This window comes from Ruditapes philippinarum, unplaced genomic scaffold (assembly GCF_026571515.1).
Source record: "Ruditapes philippinarum isolate M1 unplaced genomic scaffold, ASM2657151v2 ctg13640_1_1_1_1, whole genome shotgun sequence".
In the NCBI taxonomy this organism is placed as follows: domain Eukaryota; kingdom Metazoa; phylum Mollusca; class Bivalvia; order Venerida; family Veneridae; genus Ruditapes; species Ruditapes philippinarum.
This window is the reverse complement of record NW_026852977.1, coordinates 1-25228: the sequence shown is the minus strand read 5'-3', so window position 1 is coordinate 25228 and position 25228 is coordinate 1. Positions and strand designations below refer to the sequence as shown.

Below are 25228 nucleotides of genomic sequence, written 5' to 3'. Positions count from 1 at the left end.
ACCCAATATGCACTCTAACCTATACTCATTTGATAAACATTCAGAAAATGTTCATTACAAAACAGAAACAGAGACTCGAAGATTATTTTGGCATTTCAATATCAGATTCAGACGTTCTTTTAAAGAATCTTACTCCCTACACATATTTACCGTCGACGGTGCGTTGGGTCCTCTTCTATGTTGCATGTCTCTCACAAATGCCGCCCCCTTCAGTTGTATGATATAGTTACACTTAGGGAAATACGTAGCATGTTCTTTACAAGGGTCGTCGCCCGTACTCCAGTCTTTAAGACCACCATCGCACGTGAAACACCGACATAAATCACCTTCTCCTATAACAAAATCACACTTTTATAAATATTCAAAATTAGAGTTTATTCTTTACCCGTAATTAACATCAAATGCCTGCTTCAGATTGACCACGTAACCACCCAATATATTTTCAGTAGTGTGTGTTCTGTAATGCATGTATTAGGTTAAGAACATTGTTGAGTAAAATACCGGAGTTTATTGCACGAGTACGGAGCTATCGAACCTATATTTGACGAGACGCTAGCCAAGTGTAATATAGGTTTAAGAGCTGTTTAGGAGTCCAGTAGAATCCATATTGTACTTAACACTGTATAATAGCATCTTATTTACACGCATTATAACATCGGTCTAGTTATCTAACTTTTTAGGGCAGTGTGAGAATCTGGCCGTTGTTTCTTTGAGCAAGAAAATTTAAACTCAATACTAAACTGTAACATGTAAGGTCAAGTGACAAATTTGATGTTGTGTCGATAATAGCTTCCTGCACAGTTGAACTAAGATAAACACCATATATAAATAATGCTTTGTATTAGAAGTTCTATCCATACGCCTATATTTAACCCTTAAACCTATTGAGAGACCCAGGCAAACATTCAAAACTGCATGGTACCAGTACCAGGCAAGACACCAAGTACCTTCAATTCTTTTTTTTATTTTTTTATTTCGAGACAAAAAATGTAAAAAATAAAAATAAAAATTAGACGACATTTTCGGCAAGCCAAATTTTCTTAGCAGGTTTAAAGAAAATTAGTTCATCTGTTTTTGTTGTGAGTTTTCACGAATAATACAGAATGTATTATAATATTAGGATAATGCATCACTTTTGCGAGCTTGCAGGAATATATCATTGAATTATCAACATGAATGCATTGAGCAATACAACCGATTAAATACGAGTACCACTTTCATGCAATATCCATTCTATATATGATATATATGCTTAGATAAGAGGATTACGAATTTACGATATGCCTAGAAATTCTGAAGTTTTGTTGAAGGAACTCCACCACTGAAGGTCAAAGGTCTAGTAAAAGAATAAAATTTGAATTCGTTACATAGAACATCTGGGACACTTAAAACGAAAGGTACGCAAATGATAATTAAGAAAAATGCTGAGACAAATTGAAAATTGTATTTTTTGCTATACTTAGACCGACTTTTCGATTCTGGGGTCAGTACCTCGAAACTATCGTTAGCATAACGAATGCCGTAAGCCTCTCGTTAAGGTTTTCACTTGTATCTCGAAACTCTCGTAATTAACGAATAATCGTTAAAATGCCCAATTATTAACGGATGCGTAGAGGGTGTCGTATAGCTCTCGTTACTATCACTTTGGCACAAAAGGAAGAATACTTCGAATTTAAAATACACAGAAAATGATATTTATATCAACTTATTGATAAAAAATGATGAACCTACATAAATATGATATTTTATTTCTTTTTCTCAAATATCAAACATATCAAACATATGTAAGAGCTCTTTAAGTTTTCATAAACAACTATATTTGAATTCAGATGAAAGAAAATCATATCATAACTGAAGCATCGAAAGGAATACACTTCTACCCAATAAAATCTATTTAACTACAAAGTTTCACGTTGATATCTCTTATAATTTTACAGTTATGTTATGCACAAAGTCCAAATTGTAGAAATGAACGAAGGGCAATAACTCCAAAATTTAGCATGGCAGAGTTACGGTTATTGTGCACTGCAAATCTTCTCATTGAGATCTATCTACCTGCGACGTTTCATGTTGATATTTCTTATAACTATTGAGATATGTCTTGGACAAGATTTTTCTAAAACGGGAGATAATTCAAAAACGCATAAAAACCTCAAGATTACCACTGGCGTTCCTGCCGATCCGCCAATACGCACGGGCGTATTTTAATGAATAGAGAAATTAATATTTGAAAAAGATGAAGCTAAAAAAATGATGTAGATGTATCTAAAGTTGGTAGCTGCTTATCAGGTTATCTGGTGGCAGAAATATGCCACCATACAAATCATCAATTTTTGTAAGTAAGTTATCTTTGAGTTACCATAAAAATTCAATTTATTCCACCCTTTGCGGATTTTATTAAGGATTATCATTTCAAAAACTTAAAAAACAATGTTCTTCCTTCCTTTTTTCTTATTTTGAACTTTTTACAAAACTAAAATATGTTTCCACTCTTGCTTTAAATTGCGTAATTTTTCTGTTCATTTGTAAATATTTGTATGCGATACAAAATCCTATATGTTATGTTTCTTTTTTCTAAGGTTTTGACTTGAATTTCTGCCAGACTAGTAAGGCATTAATTTTAACTGCGTAATAATATAACTAAAATATATTGGATTAATTTCAAAGAGTAAAATTGAGGAAAAATTGTAAAAAAAAACAATTATTTTCTAATATTAACAAAATGCACCTAAGTGATCGCGTATCAATGAATTTAAGGTGTGGTTTTGATGCTATAGATTATAATTACACTTCAACATTTAATCTGTTGTGTTCGTTGTATGGTCATAAGCAATATTTTCCTTATTCCTTGATTATATCTCATGTTAAGGTATTTTTAAATAAAAAAAAAAATATAGCAAAAAATAGTGTTTCAAACATCTTGATTAGAATAGAAATACCTGGCTTTGTTTTGTTTCTCTAATGATAAATACGTTTTAAAGCAATATTTTCCTTGATAATATCTCATGTCATCCTCGGTGACCCATGCGTTTTACCGTATACATGTATTAAATGTAGTGTACTAGTATTCGGAATGTGAATCATGGTTTCCGACTATGATCTCTTGTCTAGATATATTGAAAAAGAAAAGAAAAAACGGAAAAAAGTCAACCATCTTGATTACAAATAGAGGTATCTGGCTATATTTGGTTTTCCTAATGGTAAATAACTTTTTTTGAATCATTTAATAAAAACAATATTCACTTCAGGCTTGATGAAAATAGGACACTTTGCCCAAGGGACTGTAATTGGCGTATACTCAAAATAAGCCAAGGTACGCCCCTGATTACCTGTGTAAAATAGTCCAGCAACGGCTAATTGTTGATGCGGTATGTCTACATTACTCGGAAAACGTTCAAATGTTTCCAGCCTCGCATTCATAGTCTGATACTGAGGGGAGCGAACTCTGTATGACATCTGGTTCCCGGCTTGTCGAGATGAGTCAACTATAAAATTTATTGTAAAGTTCTTTAAAAAATGTTCCTATAAGAACAGTATGAATCATATCAACAACAAGAACAAAGAAAAATATGCTCATGAAGTTTGTTACAAATAAAATGTGATATCCTTTTTTCATCATTGCAGCACATACTGCACATCACTAACATCACTATCACTTTTCAATGGATAAGCATGACGTTTATATTATCTTTATAAATATCTTTCGTTTTTCCTAAAAAAAATCATTTTGCTTTTATAAATTCGTTATATAGATGTTTGACATGTTCATATCACCGCGTATTAAACGGTTGTTTGCAAATAACTCTCGACAACGTTATATAAGTTAACAACCGTTTACTTGGGAACCTGTCAAAAATCTTTAAAAAACTAATAATAAAATGCATTGTTTTTACCGTGTATTTCTTACCAGTTTATATAGACTATGTTTGGTCTTTAACTTGAGCATTGTCAGTTAATATATAATTGCATTGATACTTTACTGATAATTTCCGAAAGAGCTACACAAAGAATTGGTATTTAATGGACTTTTAGGTGAATTTATCAAAAAGTTTTCAAGATACCTTCCGTTGACGTTAACTGAAAAATAAAAAATAAAAATCACCATTCAATGATTGATCAAATAGGAAAACGTCGTTTGTTTCAATAACACAATTTTTGTTAAAACTTTTGACTTTAAAAAGATTTTGTTCAAGTATTGCCTGAGACTAAATGATGGAACCACCGACAGGATTTCTTAAAACCACAATATCGAAATAAATAAAAAATATATTTTAATAGCATATGGTTATCATAAATTATCGACAATCGTGTTACCATGGATATATTTGTTTGATATTTCCTTAAAACTCAAAATCTACAATTATTTATATGAATGTACAAATGTAGATGTCTTTGTGTTTAGTGACCTTACCATGTTACTTTTCACTTTAAAGATATATTATGCTCAAATTTGATATTTGAAAAAAATGGTAATTGATATACAGACTCTTTTGAAAATTAAAATAAACATCTTCCGAATACACACAAAGAAAATATATAAACGTTTTAAACACTACATATTACAGGTAATCACAATATGATTACATTGTGTCATTTTAAAAAAGTGGCACTTTTTATAATGAGAGACCACATAAATTTGGAAAGCAATGGGGACTACAGCTTCCCAAACATTTTATACATTCATTTATTCAAATAAGACATATTCAGGAAGAATTTACTAGATTTCAATAAAATCCTGCAATAAAAGTATTTTTAACCCAAAGATTAGCATTAATTAGTATATCTTTAAGGTATCTTTACCAATAGCTTCGACTCTATTCCAAGGAGAAATCTTCGGTTTATGTTGTTGTTTTTTTTATCAAATTTTAAAGAGACATATTGCATGCTAAGCGGGATGTAGTTCACTTTTCATCTTTGCTTTTTGTTTCAGACATATTAAGAAAAATGAGTAGAAATAGGTAACTATGCGTTTATGTGTTCTTACTTTTTGCAATAGATACGGGCACGCAGACGAATACTTCCGGTGTTCTTCCATGACGTCATCAGTCTTTATCCAGTCCTTCAAGCCTATCCCGCACACAAAACATCGCACTAAATCTTCTCGACCTGAAATTCATACGAAATTGTATCAAATTAACATTCATTTTGCTTGAGTTTAAGTTACTAAGGCTGGTTGCCCTGGGCGAGTGGTTAGGGATGTTTGCCTTGAAACACACGTCCTCCACGGCCTTTGGTCCGAATGCTACTGCATGTTTACAGCATAAAGACGATGTGAAGTTTGTTCCTGGGAGGCTTCTTCGGAATATCGAATGTTCTACTCTTTTGCTTCATTGTTACATGGTTACAACTGCTAAAACGTTGAAACATTTACTGATACATTGTATTCCTATACATTCATATACTTCCGTTCACATTTTTAAACCTTTTCTGACAATCTTATAATTCCGGTCACATTATTTTACTTTCGCTATTATACTTTTGCTCACATTCTCATACTTTCGCTAATAAACTTTTGCTCACATTTGTATGCATCTTCTGAAATAATTGTACTTTCACCAACATTGCTTGTAATTTTAGTGACATTCTTGTATTTTCAAACACTTTAAATGACATTCCAATACTGTAACTGATATTCTTATACCTTCTACTTTCAAAACATTTTTTTCTTTAGCTCACATTCTTGTACTTTTACTCACATTCGTATGCTTTTAATTAAATTTAAGAGGGCAGGGGACATATCCGAATGATGGCCCCGGGTCAATTTTTTTAATAACTCAGAAATGGTGTTTGGAAGGTACTGGAAACTTTTGATATTTCTGTCATTGTAATTTTTTATTGTTTGTATATAGAAAATGAGCATAATTTTTGGGTTTTAACCCGAAACTAAGCATGTTGGTAGCTTTGTATATATTTGTGACTCTCCGAATGGAGATGAAAAAGTGAAAACTCAAGCTTTGACAAATGACACCAAACAAGTTAGAAATTTTGGATAAGTTTTGTGAAAAAAATCAAAACGTCTGACAGACACTTTATTGGTTATTTTTGGAAAATGCCATTGATTGCATTGTGTGTAAGTGATATTTTTAAAGGCACCGGGCGGATTCTGGAGTATGCTGCACCTTCATGAAGATTGCCTATATTGGTATATTTTAGATTTTTGCTGGGTGGGGTAATTATATAAATTGCTGTCAGTCATTAGTTTTAGGAGCAATGCATGCAAACTATTATTTTATTCAATGTTTGCCATATATCCTTGAATAATGCCGTGCAACTGGTTATCTGCCTGTGAAACAGATTTTGAAATATTTGGAATTGTGTTTCTGGCCACGCTGAAATACAGAATTGTTCATTTTTAGGTCCCCTGCCCCCTTCTGGTACTTTCGTCTAATACAGCTTAATTTTGCTTACATTCCTATACTATTGCAAGCTCGACTTGAGGTCCTATCCGTCATGCTTAGGTAAAGGACCTCGAACATACCGACCGGAAAAAGGTAAAGATGTTAACGGGCGCTACAAAAAATAAATATGTCAACAAGTTAAAAGGGGTTGTGGGGAACTGTTTGAACTATTTTGTTTTAAAAGAATCCACTAATTTAATACAATGTTCGATCTTTTTTCTGACTGCAAATGGTACTTTCGTTGAGTTTCTTATACTTAACTTAAATTCCTATACTTCTGCTCACATAATTGAGCTGTTGTTTAATATATATTGTTTTAAGTTTTTTAAAGATAGATTTGCCTGAAATGTCTAAGACCGTATGTAAACATTGACTGATTGAATATTGTTAAAATAGGATACAAGTTAACTGTAAAGCTACCTTTTAGTACAGCATCATTTTTGTTCTGTTTTAAAGGATATTCATGTGTAAGAATCTATTGAAAATTAAAAACATACCTGTAAAGAACATTCCTTGATTAGCGAATGTATTTATATCTGGCTTTTCATTAACCAGCCAATTTGATGAACGAAATGTATTCAGTCTGCTTGCCAACGTCATATATTGTACATATTTCGGCGAACAGTTCAACGGAAGGCCCGACTCAGACTGGTGAGAGCTATGTGGCGATGGTGACGATGCAGCAATAGCCTCACTTGAAGAATATGACGTCGTAAAAGTGTTTGATCTACTACTAGCGCTTGTCGGACTGAAAGAATATGACACCGAAGGAACGCTCGATTCTTGTGCAGTAAACCTGTACCTGGCACTGGGAGTCACTTCCATACTAAGACAGTCTACATCCGTATCGGTTACTTGAGTTGGATACTTATCTGTACTCGGGTGTGATGGGTTTTCGTAGCTTTCGTTTCCTCCTGGCGCTGACCATACTGTTAAGGGCTCCTGGATGGATTTTTCCGCTTTGACAGCTCTTCCTTCTACGTTGGTCACATGACTTGTATCTAAAAATATTATAACACATAATTATATTGGCATGATTTGATGAAGGCTCGTGTCTGAGATGGAAAGGTGGCCATGTAGAAAAGACGTGTGTCTATCAATACAGGACTCATGTGTTCGATTCCCTTTAGTTCACTGGTCACGATCATGTTTCATAATGTTACATCTGTACTTGTTTGTTTCAGGAGTGATGAGTTTTCATCGCAAATATTTTTAAACGGAATCCCAATCTACATTCTATTATTACACTTTGAGAATATAGCATACTATTTAACTTATTTACATATCTGCTTAAAATATATCTTAAGTAAATTGGACAATAATAATAATAATAATAATAATAATAATAAAGGAATTGAAAGGTCTGTAAAATCAAAAATAAAACATGATTTACAACAATCATATGATTATGGATGTTATTGTTGGGATTTTCCAAGATACATCATCTAATGTGCTATATCTTAATATAGAAGAAACGTGTCATAAATTGTTCTAGAACAAAATATTATTATACATATTATTATTCATTACATAAATGTCCATCCTAAAACAACATTAATTGTCCCAGAAATATTTTATATGAATGGTCAAATGCGTAAAAATCAATATTTCAAATACTTATGGAAAATGTGCCCGTGGTAGACCAGTCCAAAATACGGTCTTACTATCACAACCTTGGGCGCGGTTAGGGTCGGATGGATGGAACTTTCAACCCTTAATTAAGTAGTAAAATGCACATTATCACTTTACTACGAGTATGTTAATATATATTTACACTTAGACATACTGCCTTAGTCACAAATGACAAACTGCCGCCGGACGGCGTCAATTTTTCCAAACAAATCGTAATATCGTCCGTCCGTCCGTCCTGCGACCTTGACAATCGGACGGCAGCAGCTGAAAATTTTGGTCATCGGGCGGGCGTCGTCGTGTTTTAAGTACTTCTTAAAAGCTAACGGCGGCCGGACGATATTTTTTGGGTCAATGACTTGAAAAAGTCATGTGGCAGTGATCGCCAGGTTGCCGGGCGGCGCCAAGGCGATGTTTTTTGGATCGGACGATTGTTTTTGAAACACAAGAGCGATCAGTGATCACATGTGTCGCCTCATGATGGCCAATTTCATGTTGGGACAAGTTTTGTGATAGACTGACAGACAGACAAACAGTGCACAACTAGACTTGGTACTGATCAGCCCTGTAAAGTTTGGATGAAATTGCACCATTAGTTTATGAGGAGTAGTCCGGACAAGCTTTTGTGTATCTGGCAACACACAGAAAAAAACACCTTTTTTATCAAAGGGCCATAACTCGGCCAAAAATCATTCAACTGGAAAACCCGTGCAATATGCGCAAGGACTTGAGCTACAGATCAATCCTGTAAAGTTTCATTGAAATTGCATTAGTGGTATAAGAGAAGTAGTCCGGACAAACTTTAAAAATAAAAATTATTAAAGAGCCATTACTTTGACAAAAATCATTGAACCGGAAAATGCTGACAATATGCACAACTAGATTTGGTACTGGTTTGGATGAAATTGCACCAGTAGTTTATGAGGAGTAGTCCGGACAAGATTTGTGACGGACAGACAGACGGACAGACAGACAGACAGACGACGGAGAAGTGATCCCTATATGTCGCCACTACTCAGTAGAGGCGACACAAAAAACACCGTCCGATTTTAAAGGCACCCGAACGGACATCGCCCTTGGCCCCGCCCTGACATCGACCGGCGCCCGAATAGACACCAGTTGGCGAACGAGTATCGCCCGGTACGCGGAGGATGCATGTACAGGCACCGGGCGGTCATCGTTTTGAAGTACGGCGATCGCGCGGCTTGAGTTTGTTGTAATTACGGCTTGAGAATGCCTAAAATGTATCTATGAATTCTTATGAATTTAACACGAACTGTATGGCCGATCAAAAACGTCTACGCGGATAAGTATTAAGGTAAAGGCAAACTACAATTGTTGCATTTTTTGCTTGGTCTTATCTTGTCTCTATCAACTGCTTTCCTTGCTGGCATATTGACCTCTGACTGATTTTTAAAAGAATATCATAAAATGCCAAGCCTTTACCGTCCTTTACCGCCCGGCGCCCACGCGGCGACCGTCCGATCCTCATTAATCGCACAGACGCCGTCCGGACATCGGTCTTTAAATGCTGTTTGTAATATTAATTTGGCAAAAAATCGCCCGGCGACAGTTTCATTCATGACCACTCAAGGTATCAGATTTAAAATCACCCGGCGTTTGCAAAATCGTAAAAATCGTTAAATCGGGCGGCGGCCGTTTTATTTGTGACCGAGGCATTCTTGTAGTTGGTGGATCGATTAGTTTTCAAGAAACGAAAGAAAGTTCTTTTTCCTCCTTTTTCTACAAATGAGCCGCGTCACGACAAAACCAACATAATGGGTTTGCGACCAGCATGGATCCAGACAAGTCTGCGCATCCGCGCAGTCTGATCAGAACCCATGCTGTTCGCTATCAGTTTCTCTATTTGTTAAGCAGCATGGATCCTGATCAGACTGCGCAGATGCGCAGGCTGGCCTGGATCCATGCTGGTCGCAAACCCATTATGTTGCTTTTGTCATGACGCGGCTCAAATAGCGTTAGACTAATGCGTTAGATGTGATGATATTTTCATCCGTTGGTTTTTCCAACATGGTTTTCAGAAAATTTCTATTCCAGACTTTGTTATTCAATTTCTTTACCACGATCAACAAAAAAAGGATCGCACAATACATTATCGCGTGATATTTGCACAGTTTATGCAATAGTAACTATTGCATAGCGTTGAAATGTTAAAGGCTTATAAAACTACATGTATAAACGATATATAAAAAATATGCTTGCAAATCAAATGGAGCGACGTAGTCCTAATCGACTGTAGATAGTAAATACATATAAAACTAACCTATTTTTTTATTTGTATTTTAGATAAAATAATTGCTTTCCTTGTATGAACTCTATATGAAATGTTGTTTAATAAGTCCGATAATCTTTAAATTTGTTATTATGTTTATGGCATAAGAAAATTATGACTTCCAAAAAAGTAATACTCATTAAACAATATAATTATGATAATAATTTTATTATCATAATAAGGTTTTTTTTTTATCTGATAACCTTTTTAATGACAGACATGACTTGTAGATATCTAGTCTTTTTTATTCTTTTCACGTACGTGAAGCTAGGTGGATGATTTGGTATGCTTTTGTGCGTCTAGTTGGCGCTAACGACAACACGACAAAGCGCCAAACGGCGCGTTGTCAGACTTTCGCCTTGTCGTCCTGTCGCTAACGATGCACGCCAAACGGCGCGTTGTCATGCGGCGTGTTGTCGCGATGTCACATTGCCGCTCGGTTCAAATAGGATTAGCTTATAAGCCAAGCGACAGGGCGACATCGCGCCGCACGACAACGCGCCGTTTGGCGTGCTTCGCTAGACAGGACGACAGTGCGACAACGCGCCAGTTGGCGCTTTGACGTGTTGTCGCTAGCGACAGGACGACAAGACGAAAGTCCAACAACGCGCTGTATGGTGCTTTGTCGCGTTGTCGCTAGCGCATAAAAGCGAACCAAATCAGCCACCATATTCTAATGACGCACTTGTAATCTGACGCCATATTGTATTTCTGCGGTCCCATTCCCTACGAATAGATTATAAATAAGTGCGGTTACGTTTTCTCGGGTGATTAAGGTCGTCATGATTTAATTGATTCATACAGGCGACTCCTTTTTAGGTGAGGACCTGTATGGTATCACGTGTACGAGTATTATAATAGCTTTAAATATTTAAAAGTAAATAATGCGTAAATATGAAAAATCGGGTTTTTTTTATTTTTAAATCAAATAATCTAGAACAAACCAAAAACGTTCTATCTATAACTCACCAGTAACTGTTTTGTCTTTAATTTAAATTAGAAATGACTTCATCTTTATTTATTTAAAAAAAATGAGATAAGCTGTAAGTTAAAACATTTTACTTTGCAGCTATAATGACTGTTAAAAAATGTATGATGACGTAAAACAAAATATTAAATTTATCAAAAATGAATTAACGAAACATGAAAGAGTAAACTATATCTGCTCCCTGGCAGTTGTAATAAAATAATTAACTTATTGTTATAAATGATATATTCACTATGTATAATAAGGGTTACAATTCAGAATATTAAACATGTACATGTTTGTATTAAACATGTACATGCATTTGTATTTATCACATTCCATGTAAATCTGACAAATATTTTAAGATGAACACATGTTAAGATTTTTATAAATTATGTACGATAAATAAACAATAAACATAATAAAAACAACATGATTTTCGCCAAAAGCATTTAGAAATGATTCATTTGATAGGAATTGTAATTAAAGTTAAGTAAATTGTGCATTTTTTTAACTTTTGTCATCGTCGGTTACCCACGGTTTATAATACGTTTACTAATGGAGTCCACATCGGTTTCCCAAAATCCCAACCCTATTTATAGCTGGATATTTATAACAAAAGTACAACCTCTCATGATTATTCGATTAATTCTGCGCTATTTATAAACTGACTGTCAAGGTGAGGTTTTTTGTGGGGTTTTTTGAACTATGATAGATATTTATTCTTAAGTTATTGGTGATTTTCAATCATACATATCGAATAGTATATAAAGAAGTATTATTAAATTATCCAATCAAATTGTAGTTATGTTTACTGAATGATATAATTAAGCTGATTTTGCAATTATTGGGGGAGTGACTTCTCTCTCTCCTGTACGTGCATGTCATTGTCTTTCCTGTACGTGCATGTCATTGAGAAGGCGCGCGGCATCGATCCGCTGCAAGTAATGCGGCATGACTGAGTCTAAATGACGTTCAATATATAGAATTTTAAAATATTGAAAATTGCTGTAAAAACTTCACATAAAGTAGATATGTTAAGACACTACTGTAGGAGGCCACACTATGAATATATAGTGTTATCGAAAACTGCATTTTTATTAAAGAAAGACTAACTTTACTCATTTAAAGTGATCATCTTGTGTCAAATATACATTAAAACGGCCACTATTACAGTATCATATAATGTCACGTGAAACACTATCATCATCATCATTAGCCTAACTAACGATGACTGATTTCATAAGCAGATTCTTTCCTATATTGTCAAACCGCTATTAGGACATAGCCCGTCCAAAATTATCTCAATGTCTCTCATACAAGTCAAATAAGTTGGACTACATTATCATCATCATCATCATCATTATTACTTTTATAATGATTTATTGTTACTGTTATTATAAGAGTTATCATAAGAATCATCATCATCATCATCATCATCATCATCATCATTAAAATATATCACTGAATTTTCAATTATACATAACTTACCTAACTCACCATAATTGTGTTGCTTTGATCGAGATATGTTAGTAGAACCTGGTTCGACATTCCGTAATAATTTTATTAGAGATGCGCTGTCTATTCGTCGTAACTCAATCTCCTTAGAAAAAAGTTTTCGTTTTACTTTTGATTCCACCATTACAATTTCCTCTGGTTTATTCAGAAACACTGTTTTTCTCCCCTGTTTAATCAAAACAATTTTCCGCTGAGCGTTAAAATTCTCTTGAATGTCTCCATTGAAAGCTGACAACTGTGGGTTCGATTCAAAAATATTTCTTGAAAAATTCGGCGACAGAGGCGAGGGACAGTGCAATATTCGATTTTGATTTACGAGTATGATTGACTGATTAGTCGTATTTTTACTTCCTGGTTTACTTAACAAATCAAGTATTTTATATAATTCCTGTGATTTTAAATCCACAGTGATATACGCGTAACAGTCCTTCTCTCCCATGGTTACACCTGTGAATGTATTACTATCGACAGTGTGTGCATATATATAAAAAGAAAAAACCTATATGTTAAAACTGGTATTCCACATTTCCAACTCATGTGCTAAATTTAAAACGGTATTCCAATGATACACATCCGAGTGCGATAGCTACATGTATCTGCACTTTTATTTTTTTAATATTAAGTCAACATTTATTCATATTAACCACACAAAAAAACGTACACTTTACGTACTTTATCATATTTTAAAACATTCCATGGCCAATCCAAGATAAAACTATGCAGGTGTTATTTGAAAATGCTCGTGTTTTCTAATACTAATAACACTTGTTTTTGTTTTATAAACTATGGTGGCTGATTTCTGTCATGTCTTCGTAAATGACGCATTTGAAGGGGCGTCAACACGAAAGAACGCAATACGACAAAAATATAAATTCTCGTTTTGTCGCACTGTTTTTTATTGTTTCGTTGTTACTTCGTGTCGATGCGTGCATTCGTGTGTATGCGTGTGTATGCGCGCGCGCGTGTGTGTGATTTTATTTATTTATTGTGGCGTTTTAAAGACAGCTGATATTAAATATTCTGGTGATTTTCATTATGTTGGAAAAAAATTCTTTCGATGTATTTTCCCTTATTATGTTTATTAAGACCACACGCAATTTAGAACTGGTTGAGGGGTAGTTTACTATTGTAATTGGTATTGTAATCGCTACGCTTCAAGCTTCTGAAGAAAGGAGTTGTTCAGGAAGGCCGAAGATCTTTTAGGGGTCCCCATGTAGGGAATTCGCGATATTGGGGTTCTAATAGAAATTCTAGCGATTATGAACATAGTGACATACATACTCCTTTTTCAGGTTACACGCGCAAAAAATATTCGCATAATGCTTACCCTCAAAATAGTACAAATGACAGATAATAAAGTCTGTTATAGAGAGTCTCACGATTCTCCCTCAGTACGGTCCAGTTTTCATGACAGATGAAGGGAGATGGGTATTTTTGGATCAAGTGTGGATTCTTGATTGTGCACGTATGGAGTTCATAATCATGTTTAATCACTACTTTTAGGCAAGAATACTTCGTTTTACGTTAAAATTTTAACTGACAGAAAGGTTCAACATTCTGATGCAGAATGATATTTTATCTGACTTACAGAATAATGATACTCCAATTTGGAAACCTATTGGTAAAAATGGTATTGGTTCATATCGTAATAAATGTATTCCTTTGCAGATAGTATACTATACTACCGTTTATTTTTATTGAATAGTAATACTTTCTTTGATGATTTCACTACATGCTAAAAGAATTATATCAAAATTCACTGTGTTAAATTCTTTTTATTTTACAATTGGTGGTATACAAAACGGAGGGAAATTAATCGCAGAACCGCAGTATATTCAGTAAAATAAATCAAAATAAAGGCATACGTCTTCTGAACATTATTATAAAATTCAAACGACCAAATCGAATGAGAATTTATAAAAACAGACAGTTTTGTTGATAAAAGACGCAATTCCACCGACGACGAAAGCGGGGCGCTTTGACGTCATACTAAGCTCTTTCTTACAAAAGAATACCGCTGAAGTAAAGCTAACATATCTAAATGTTTACAAACCAAAAGTCATCAAAAATTGAGAGGTTGTCAAATAAGAAAAGTAGCGAGCTACCTTCATACAATAGTATAATAAATCTGAACTAGAATTAAAACACCCACTCAGTAAATAATATTGATTTAGATGCTAATGTAAGTATTTTTGAAGTTATCAGAGCTGTAGAAAAAGCTAAATTAGGAAAGGCATTAGGAATTGACTGTATTCAAATAGAAGTTTTGAAAATGATGCTTCTTTAATTGTTTACAAAGTATTTAACGTATGTTTTGAGACGGAATAGATACAATTTGTATGGTCAAAGAATATATGAGCCGTGTCATGACAAAACCAACACAATGAGTTTGCGACCAGCATGGATCCAGACCAGCCTGCGCATCCGCGCAGTCTGATCAAGATCCACGATGTTCGATATCAGTTTCTATACTGGTTATAGAGTTTGTAAGCGAACAGCATGGATCCTGATCAGACTGTGCGGATGCGCAGGCTGGTCTGGATCCATGCTGGTCGCAAACGCACTATGTTGGATTTGTCATGACACGGCTCATATCATATTAAATCCTACTCCTAAATCTGGTGCTAAAGGCCCGAAATTAGGAATGTATTACCAAGGCATAGCTTTTTTTAGTTCCGATGTACAAGATGTACAGTAATATTTTAAATGAACGAATTGTGATGTGATCGAATTGTTGAAGAGCAAAATGGTAACCGCAAAAATGTGGAACTGTAGACCATAATATTATTATCTAAACTTACAAATATAATTGATACACGGTTAAAAATATCGACTGTAGTTCAATCAACGGCGAAAGCTTGATGAATGTGGCATGTCGACCAAGATGCTTTCAGTAGTTAGGTCTCTTTTATATAAGGATATGTCAGCATGTGCACGAATAAGAGTTTATTATCAATTTAAAAAATATACTATCGCATTCTTTGTATATTCTCAAGACCATGGGAGTAAAAAGGGAAAACTGCCTATTATTATTTGCCTTTTATTAAACACAAAAATACATTATTCTTCCAATGTAAATTATATGAAGATACCTTAATAGGCAACCGTATAAGTTTTTAAGGAATTGTTTTGTTTTGATAAGGTAATTCAACAAAGTCTTACGTAAGTCTGCATGTTGTTTATTTTCTTTGTACATAGAAATAGCAAAAATAAAGTACAAGCTAGATCTAAGGTCCATGGTGACCGCCAGGTGGCATCATATGGTCTGGCATGCACATACAGGCGCTGTCTATGCAGTGCTTCGACTCGTGTGTGGTGTGTCCCATGGGGTCAGTATGTGAAGGGCAGTCTGGGCAGTCGCTTAATTGTGCACATTTGACAGCTGAAATAGAAATTTTTTTGAATAAACGTTTTACAATTATTTATTTTTTAAATACATTCATTTTTTTTATTTTACTTTTTAATACTATCTATACAAATTCGACAGAAACGTAAAAAGGATCAAATTGTTTTGTTTTTTTTGTGGTTCAATCTTTTGAAAAGCAGTTGCGAGCTTGAACAAGACTCACTTTCTTTATCATGGTTCATACCAAAGGTTCTTATTATTTGAAATTGATCACTTTGGATTATCATGTCTTTATTACCATATTTCTGATAGCTAAATTTTTTAAACTACAGTTAACCTTTATTGTGGCTACGTATGACTATATTCTGTAAACTAAACTAAACAAGCGAGTAAACAAACAAAAGTTATATTTTTGTACTTTATTTAGTTGGATATAAAGTCATATCGACGCTAAAAAGGTCATATGTCATTAGCCTAGCAATTCTTGTGAACTTCTAGAGAAACAGGTGTCACCAACAATATGCCACCACTCGGATGCGTTCCCTATTAGAAATCATTTAAAGTTCAAGATGGTATTCGAAACACACAATGATTGGTGATAAGCGATTCAAGGTCAGTGACTTTAAAGGTCTCCTATCTTGTTTAAAGATAGAGGACATTCTTCATTGCGTCTTACAGAAAGATAAAAGAAATTTATAGCACTATTAATTGACTTGGACACATTTGAAAATGACATCAATGAGTTAACCTTTTCGTGGCTTACGAATGGATAGTACACACTTTTGTTGTTTCTTTTTCAGTTTGAACTTTAATATAGATATAAACAATCTATCTTGTTTAAATGAACTATAAATAATAAATATGTTATGAAAGACCATTTGTTCTTTTGAATGTTTCAAAATCTGCGGTGACGGACAAACGATCGGTTCGCTTAATTATCACGGATAAATTTCGTCTATTCCGAGAATAGAACCAGCGCTCCCTGTATAACTAATTAATACATCATTGGTCCAAGTCGTATCGTAAAAATTACAAGCTGTGTTATACACAAAGACATGTTACATTATAAACTGTATTTTATTTTATGAATTTCAGTGGATTACTGATTTATCCGTAAAAAATTATATTTGATAATTTCACAGTGAAAATTATCAAAATATAATTTCACTTTTTTCAATGACGAAACTACTTTTTTAAGATTTTCCCCATGTGGTACCTCATTTTTATTTTTACTGACAATTCTGACAATGTCAAGCTGTTAAAAGAAATAGCAAAACTGAAATAGATAAATAACTTAAATGTCAAAAGAAATGGAGAGAGAAAACTTACTTCTATTCCTTCAAATTCCAATCACCAAATTTCGTCTCTAAATTTTTTTGTTTCGTTTTTACAGTCTGGAAAATACATTCCTTCCCCATGCAAAACTGCTCTTGATGACATTTGGGCATATTAAAGTACTAGTATCCTACGAGCAATAACTGCCGTATGCTTTATGAAAAATTGAAAAGCATTGACAGACATCACTCGTAAAATAAGTAAAACAACCCAGCGTTCCTTACTGTTCTTAGCAAGCTTTCAAGTTTTCCATTTTCCTAGCTCCTTTTCTGAATGTTTTCACTTCTGTCAACACTTATTTTTTGTCTGTTACAATCCTCAAATAAGTTTTCTCTCTTTTAAAAAGGTGTATGACTAACAAATCCAAATTATATCCTACTGAATCTTACACAATTATTTTCCTCCCATGAAATACACAACTTTAAAAGATGGCTGCCGCTTACATTTTACAAAGCCAGGTCTTATATAAATTCGCAGTAAGTAACAGAAATATGGATGGATGGTTGGACTTTTTCTCCTACAAGAATTGTTTGTTTTTATTATTAAAACAAGCGATCATTCATATTTTTTTAATAAAATGAATAAATATCACTGTCATTTAACCTTGATTAGCGGACTTATTTTTCAGCTCAAGACTTCTTGTTTTAAATGAGAAATTCCGTCTAAATGGGGCTCTCAATGGGGGAAACAGATTTTAATATTAACGTTAAAATTATGGAAATTTCGTTTTAACTCGTTTTAAGCATAAAATAAAAAGAAAATTTGTCTGTTTGTTATGTAAGATGTAATTTTATTTCATCTCGTGAACTTTAAAAACAGTATTCTTACTCGTGGCTACGCCACTCGTGAGAATACTGTTTTTAAAGCCCACTCGATGAAATAAAATTTCATCTTACACACAAACAAACAAATATCCTCTATATATTACAGATCGAACTATTCTCGTAAAAGTTGTATCATACTTCAAGTCGTATTAAGCTAAGATCTTTGTCATCACAGCCACATTTTTATCGTTTTCGAAGTTAAAGAATACTTGAGTCAAAATACTAGTGCATGATTCATTGGCGTTTCATGCTTGGAAAAAAATCGTTTTTTATAATTAAAACAAGTCGTATCATACTTTGGAAAATCGTATTGTACTTGGAAAATCATATTGTACTTGGAAAATCGTATTGTACTTGAAAGATTGTTTCATAACTGGAAAAAATCGTATTACACATGTACTTGGACAATTCTGTCATACTAAGAAAGGCCGTATCATTCTTGGAACGCTCTATCGTACTTGGAAATTCGTATTATACTCGATTGTAGTATCATACTTGAAAACGGTCGTTTTATACTCGCAAAAGTCGTATTATACTTTGAAATGCCGTATCATACTTGAAAATGTTGTATCATATTAAGAAACGTCATATCATACTTAAAAAAGCTGCATCGAACATCAGGGTCTTTCAAAAATGTAAAAATCGTATTATACTTCAAAAATAGTATCATATACTTGAAATATCGTATCACAATTGGAAAAGTCGTATCAAAATTGGAAATATGTGTATATTTTTTCGAAAAGTCTTATCATTTTTGGAAAAGTCGTATCATTTTTGGAAAAGTCGTATCATATTTGGAAAATCATATCATACTTGGGAAAGCTGTGCCATTTGTAAGTCGTGACACATCTAAGATACTCGTTTTATATTATTATACTTACAGCAAGTACAAACATCGTGTTCACACGCCTTCATCTCTCCATCCGGGCATGTGTGAGTGCATGTTGAAGCGTCGTGGTTGGTGCAAAGGCGGCAGTTAACTGTAACTATAAAATAATACAAAATATATTTTAAAAATAGGTTTTAAAAATGCCACTTATTTTCGTATCAAAATCTGATCAATATTAAGTGTTGTCAATCAAATTTGAGCATAATATGAATGTCATTGCTATCGTACAACCAGCAATTTATATCAATTAAAATCAACTCCTGTTTGGTCCAGGGCAGGGTTTGTGTTGGGTGACCTTGTCGTGTTCCCGACCTTCCGCGTGCCCTCGACGCACATCAAAGAATTTGAATCTTGTAATTGCTACATCATGTGGACGAAAATTTAAAACGTCGAATGTGCATGACTGTACTCGTTTCTTGAACGATTTTGCATCATCTAAGAAAGTCAATGACTAGAATAGGTCCTGTTGTCGTTTTGATAAAATATTGATGCAAGTAATTTTTTGCGAATATTTTATTGCTTACATTTGTAATTTTAAAAGAATTACTGCTGTGGTTTCCCTTGGAATGATTACATTTTAATGCACCTGATTAAGATGCACATGAACATGGATTAAGATTTTCCGAGGCATGTTGCCGCATTCAAGGTCCGATCTCGCAGGGCCATAAAATTAAAGCTAAATAAACTATAGCATATTACTATGTCAACTATAATATAAAATCTAATCGAACTATAAAATGAAAGATGTAGTAAAAATTAATTAAACTAACCGACAACAACGGCAAGTGCTGCTAATATCAGAGTAAGTTTCATAGCTGAAGGTGTAAGTGTCCAACAAAAACTGTTTGTGGTTATAAGGAAGACCAGTCTGTTTCTTATATATATCTATCACAGCCATATTTTAGAACAACGTCCGTCACAGATGGTCAATGCCATTGATAAGAGAATTACTTAAGTATATCAACAGATGTTTGGACTTGGATCTGCTTCACAAATAAATTTATTAGTGTCCTAATTTTTGACGGCTTTTAGTATTGTCACTAAAATATCACAAGAACTTGACATAATTATATTTGGAAAAGTCATATATGTAAGGGATTTCAGAAAAGTCCTATTTTCTTTTCTCCGGTCATAGCGTATAAAGATTACCGTAGGTGTCATCTTAAGGCTTTTGTACATTTTATATAAATTGCAGCATAAACAGGATGTCACGTGTTCGAGGCCGAGCACTGTCATGTGACATTATGCTCATATTTTCGACCCATATTTTCATTGTCAAGTTGAGCTGAATTGACTTATGGTTTTAAAAAAAAATCGGCTGCTATTTTGGTGATTACATGAAATTGGGAAAAGTGAAGGATAAAAAATAAATTTTGCCCAAAAATTTTTTTTAAATAAAACAAAGCGTTACGGGCCAATTACGATATGTTTCTTGGGGCGGGGTAAATTTTTTACCGTCAGGGTTGGGGAAATAATAAATTTAGGGAAGATTTTGAAAAAGAAACTTTTTTGCCTTTTTTCCGTTGGATGAAACAGGGGGCGTCTGATCCTGGGTTTAAATCGCAAATCTGTTTGGGACGACCCAAAATTTTGGACGTCCAATAGATCGCGTATGCAACAGGTTTCAGAACCCAAAAAAGGGAACGACAAGTAAAAAATTCCCGGGTGAAATAAAAAAAACCGATAAAAATTTTGATTTTGGGTTAGATTTAAATTTAAAGAAAGCTGGGGAATTTTCAAGTTTTTTTTAAAATTGAGGGAAAATGAATGATGCAGCAAAATGCCTTCGGAATGCGCCTCAGTCGCCGAAACGACGATTTCCCGTGTTCCACATTGTTTGGCAAATGAACATACAGTAGGCTTTTCACCTTTATATCACAGGGGGAAGACGCTGTGATCTGACATTAGCCCGGCCCCCTCCCCCCTAAGGCCCTGCTACAACCCATAAAAATTATCAATGGAAGTTGAATTGCACAATAAAAATTCATAAAAACAATATTCTGACACGTTTCGACCCCTATACTATAAGTTATTATAACTAGCTTATAGTATTAGGATATAATGAAAATCGTCGAAACGTGTCAGAATATTGTTTTTATGAATTTTTATCGTGCAAATCAACTTCCATTGATAATTTTTATGGGTTGTAGCAGGGCCTTAGGGGGGAGGGGGCCGGGCTAATGTCAGATCACAGCGTCTTCCCCCTGTGGTCAGTGGGGAGTATTAATTTTCAAAATAGCAATGCAAATACACATATCTTAGGTTGCCAAACATGTTTTCCAAAAATAAAGCACTAGCAGATATTATTTTTTTCTTTTATTGCAAAAATATATATCATATATCAAAATCTTAAAATATAAAATACATTTTACGCATATGAAGGAATTAAACATAATTCCATGCATTAAAAAATTCACATCATACACCGGTAGGTAAAACACCACTAAATGTCCTGATGTTCTAAATTTCAGGATGACAAATGCATCCACCATCTACACAATGATGAACCTCCCTCATTCCTTTTATTATTGACTCACAAGGAGGGCAATCCGTTCTTTCCACACATCTTCTACCTGTTAGGACAAAAACAGTAATGTTTTAGAAATACAAAGATTTGTAGCTGTGTTTAATAATTATGATTAATTAATGCTAGCTTAAAAATAGAGAATTCCTGCTTAAACAAACTGTATCAACGATTCCAACAGGCTTTACTTAACAGACAAAGCAGTCGAGTTAATTGTTTTACGTTAATTACATGCGCGGCATGATAAAGAAATAATCACACGTCATATGACGTCAGATATGACGTCAATAAACCAAGTGACATCGAAAAAAAAACCGTCTCTCTCAAAGTAGTGCAACATCTTTTTTATCAATTTTTATATTTATTGGCAAGTTAGAATGGAAATTTATATATTTTCAATACTAATATTCAAGTTCATAATAACGTTAGCGTACAATTTTGAGTATTGACAGCGTGAAAGACACGTGACTTACCACATGAGCAGGACAGGTGCTCGCAAACTTTCGTCTCGAATGGAGGGCATTCTAAATCACATTCTGAAGGGTCGAGTTTAGTTACACATAATTTTCCAGACACAACCGCTGAAATTAAGAAACAAAAAACAATTTTAAATATATCAATATTTTAAAAAAACGAAAGGATGAGTGTCCAACGGAAATCCCGAACCATTTCGATCGTTTATCAGCGAAACCTTTTTTCTCAATTTGTTGAAAAGATATATGGTCAAAATGCAGTTTCATAAATGGTACATCATGAATTTACAGGATGCTCGTAAATGTTAATATGTGATAACAATAAAATAGAAATGCTAATAGAAAAAACAAAAGTATACTTACCGACGCAAGCAATCAGTATAAGTATTTTCATGTTTACTTTTGAACGGCGATGAAGTGATGACAGAACTAGGAATTCAGCGATATTTATACTACATGTCAACACGAAAAGTCAGTGACCATAAGACTGACGCCATCGACAACAACACCTGTCAGGACGTTTACCTTTGATTGAATTATATGTCATTTACCCCCAACGAATTCTTCTGTTGTCGTGAATTTATAAAGTCTTATGTTCTTAGTCTCCTACCAGTTTGACAGAAGAGGACAAAAGGTTAGATGTTAGAACATCCTTCCGTTCGTCCGCTAGACAGCGTGATAAGTCAAAGGGTACTAAAAACATTTTTATGATATTTGAACAGATAATAGCACCAGGGTCTTTCTTTGAAAGACCCTGGTAGCATGGAGGATATGCACATCATTTTAGGTCGTCACTATGATCATTGGGCGTCACGTAAAACATGTCAACTCATGTTTCAAATAACAATACATTTGTCTAGTATTGAATGGTTAGTGTTTTATAAGACTTTTTGATGTAGATTTTATTAACAGATTAACAAGGGTACTTTAGCTATTTGCTGTTGATATATTAATAATGTAAGTAGCGAAATGTTAAATTTTTAATGTAAGTTTCGTTAAAATATATTTGGTGAATATGCACTGTTTACAGGTATATTAATATTTGTCATTGCCAGGTATTATACTTTGATGAGACTTGATTAAGAAATTAAGTTAAATGCTAAGAAACTGCTGCTAACCAGTTCAAGAACTTTTATGACCTAAAGAACTTTGCAAAATCGCTATGGGTTGGAAATTCTTTCAAACATGGGCAAGAAAGTTAACTCTTCAGTGCATATTATAAGTATTTAGTGAGGAATTGTCTCCCTTTCTATATGATTGTAGTTTAATAATTTCGAACAGATTGACCGTATACAGGCAACTTAATGATTTAATAATTTGTAAATGAAATGCTGTATAAGTTGTTATTATATCTTTTATAAAGATTATCTATTTTATGTATTTTATTTTTGTACAAAATCACACGGATTTAAATTACAAATCCATGAAATTTAACATGAAGGTTTCAAAAACGTTTTATATACATTAATGAGTGATTTATATACCACACTTTGCAAATATTTACCTTGGGGCATTTTGCTTAATTATGCATTTTATTTTTTTAACTTAACTTATCTTACTAGAAAAGGTAATGTGGTTTGATGCCAAAAAAATGAGCAAACGACGATGCTGACACTAGAAAGACTCTACAGATTTGCAAGCCTAATCCTTTTCCTGCAGGAATTTATGAAATGGACCATTCAAGCTCCCATTTTTGGAACTGTCAATGCATAAGATAGAAATGTAGAAAGACGGTCAGCCAACAGTAGGCTGACATATACGACTTTTTATGTTTGCATTTCTGTCTTGGTTAAAGTCCATTCAGGGGCAAGTCCTTGTTTCCTTCATCAAGAAGTTTTATACTCATTGCTTAGTGCTCACACCGTATTACCGGCGCCAGTGATGAGAGACTGCTTTAGTGATGACAGAAATCTAAATTTATCTGATTACAATCATATAGACTATTAGTTTGTTTGGTATATTTACAATACGCAAATTAGGACGATTTAATTTTCTATGGATACTATCAGGTAATTTCGCCCATTTACTAAAATCTTTGAGTCAGGCAAAAAGAAATCTTCCAGAATTCCTACTTGAACACTGTTTATTCACCCTAAGGGACCAATAGATATAATTGAGGAAATTGCAGCTTGACTGACACAAAGATTACTATTATATCAAGTTTCTTGCTTTTCAATGAAGGTTCACAGTTATTCCAGGGATTTCTTGGTTAAAAGACGTATTCGGAGAAGAAATTGTTTTACGGCGCGCCCAGCTGGCATTATTCAGACACCCGCATATCTAACATACGAGGTTTTTGTGGGAAACCCTGGTTAAAAAACACTATATAACAACAATATCACTTTTTGTGCTTTATTAATATGTCTTAATTTAAACATGTACAAAACTATGATTTGTTCATGAGGACTTGCCATACAATAAACAAAGGAACGTTGAGGAAATTAAATACTAATTTGTCATTATGAAAACAATACAACAAAAGGGAAATACTGCACTGTCTTACTTTCCTTAACATAATAGCAAAAAAATGCAATAACTTAAATGACAAATATTTCATACAAATAATAAAAAACATTTCAGTAAGAAAATGAGAAAGAAAATGAATATCGTTTCAGCATTCGTGTATCTCTGTTTCAGTTAAAAGCAAACACTTTTTATAACCATACTTACAGGTAAGTACAGGTAGTTGTACTAATCTTTTGAAATCTTAAACTTTTTTCTCCTTATTAATTAACCAATACCATGTTGGTTCCGAAAGAGAAACCTTTCAACCAATATAGAACCACACCTGCCTGCAAATCAGTGCGGTCTGTCTGATTAGGCTCTATATACTGCTGGTAGCTTGTTATGAAAATTCCCTTAACATTCTAATGGACTGTCAGGGCAAATCCATTACACAAATTAAGATGATTGAGGGTTATATTTTTTATGCTCAAAGCAATAATTATAGTGACTTATGTCTATCTATGTTATTGGTATTAATTAGGGCCAAGCCTATCTGTAAACCTGTGTACCTTGATCAGAGGTTATAA

General features: G+C 33.8%; 2 protein-coding genes across 2 annotated transcripts; both read right to left on the bottom strand.

Annotated features, from left to right (window-relative positions):
* Nucleotides 1-169: 169 nt before the first annotated feature.
* LOC132729905 (uncharacterized) lies at nt 170-13280 on the bottom strand (the record flags this gene model as incomplete). Its single annotated transcript, XM_060715747.1, is given in 6 exon segments — nt 170-332; nt 3330-3485; nt 4062-4077; nt 4985-5106; nt 6896-7399; nt 12779-13280. Coding segments are annotated over 6 exon segments (1427 nt in total), but the record flags the coding sequence as incomplete, so codon positions are not given.
* A 2688-nt stretch (nt 13281-15968) lies between these two features.
* LOC132729895 (uncharacterized) lies at nt 15969-20124 on the bottom strand. Its single transcript, XM_060715736.1, has 3 exons — nt 19970-20124; nt 19192-19296; nt 15969-16187 (listed from the first exon to the last, which is right to left on the bottom strand). The coding sequence occupies exons 1-3, from the start codon at nt 20010-20012 to the stop codon at nt 16033-16035; spliced, it is 303 nt and encodes a 100-aa protein (XP_060571719.1). The 5' UTR covers nt 20013-20124; the 3' UTR covers nt 15969-16032.
* Between the last annotated feature and the right edge of the window lie 5104 nt (nt 20125-25228).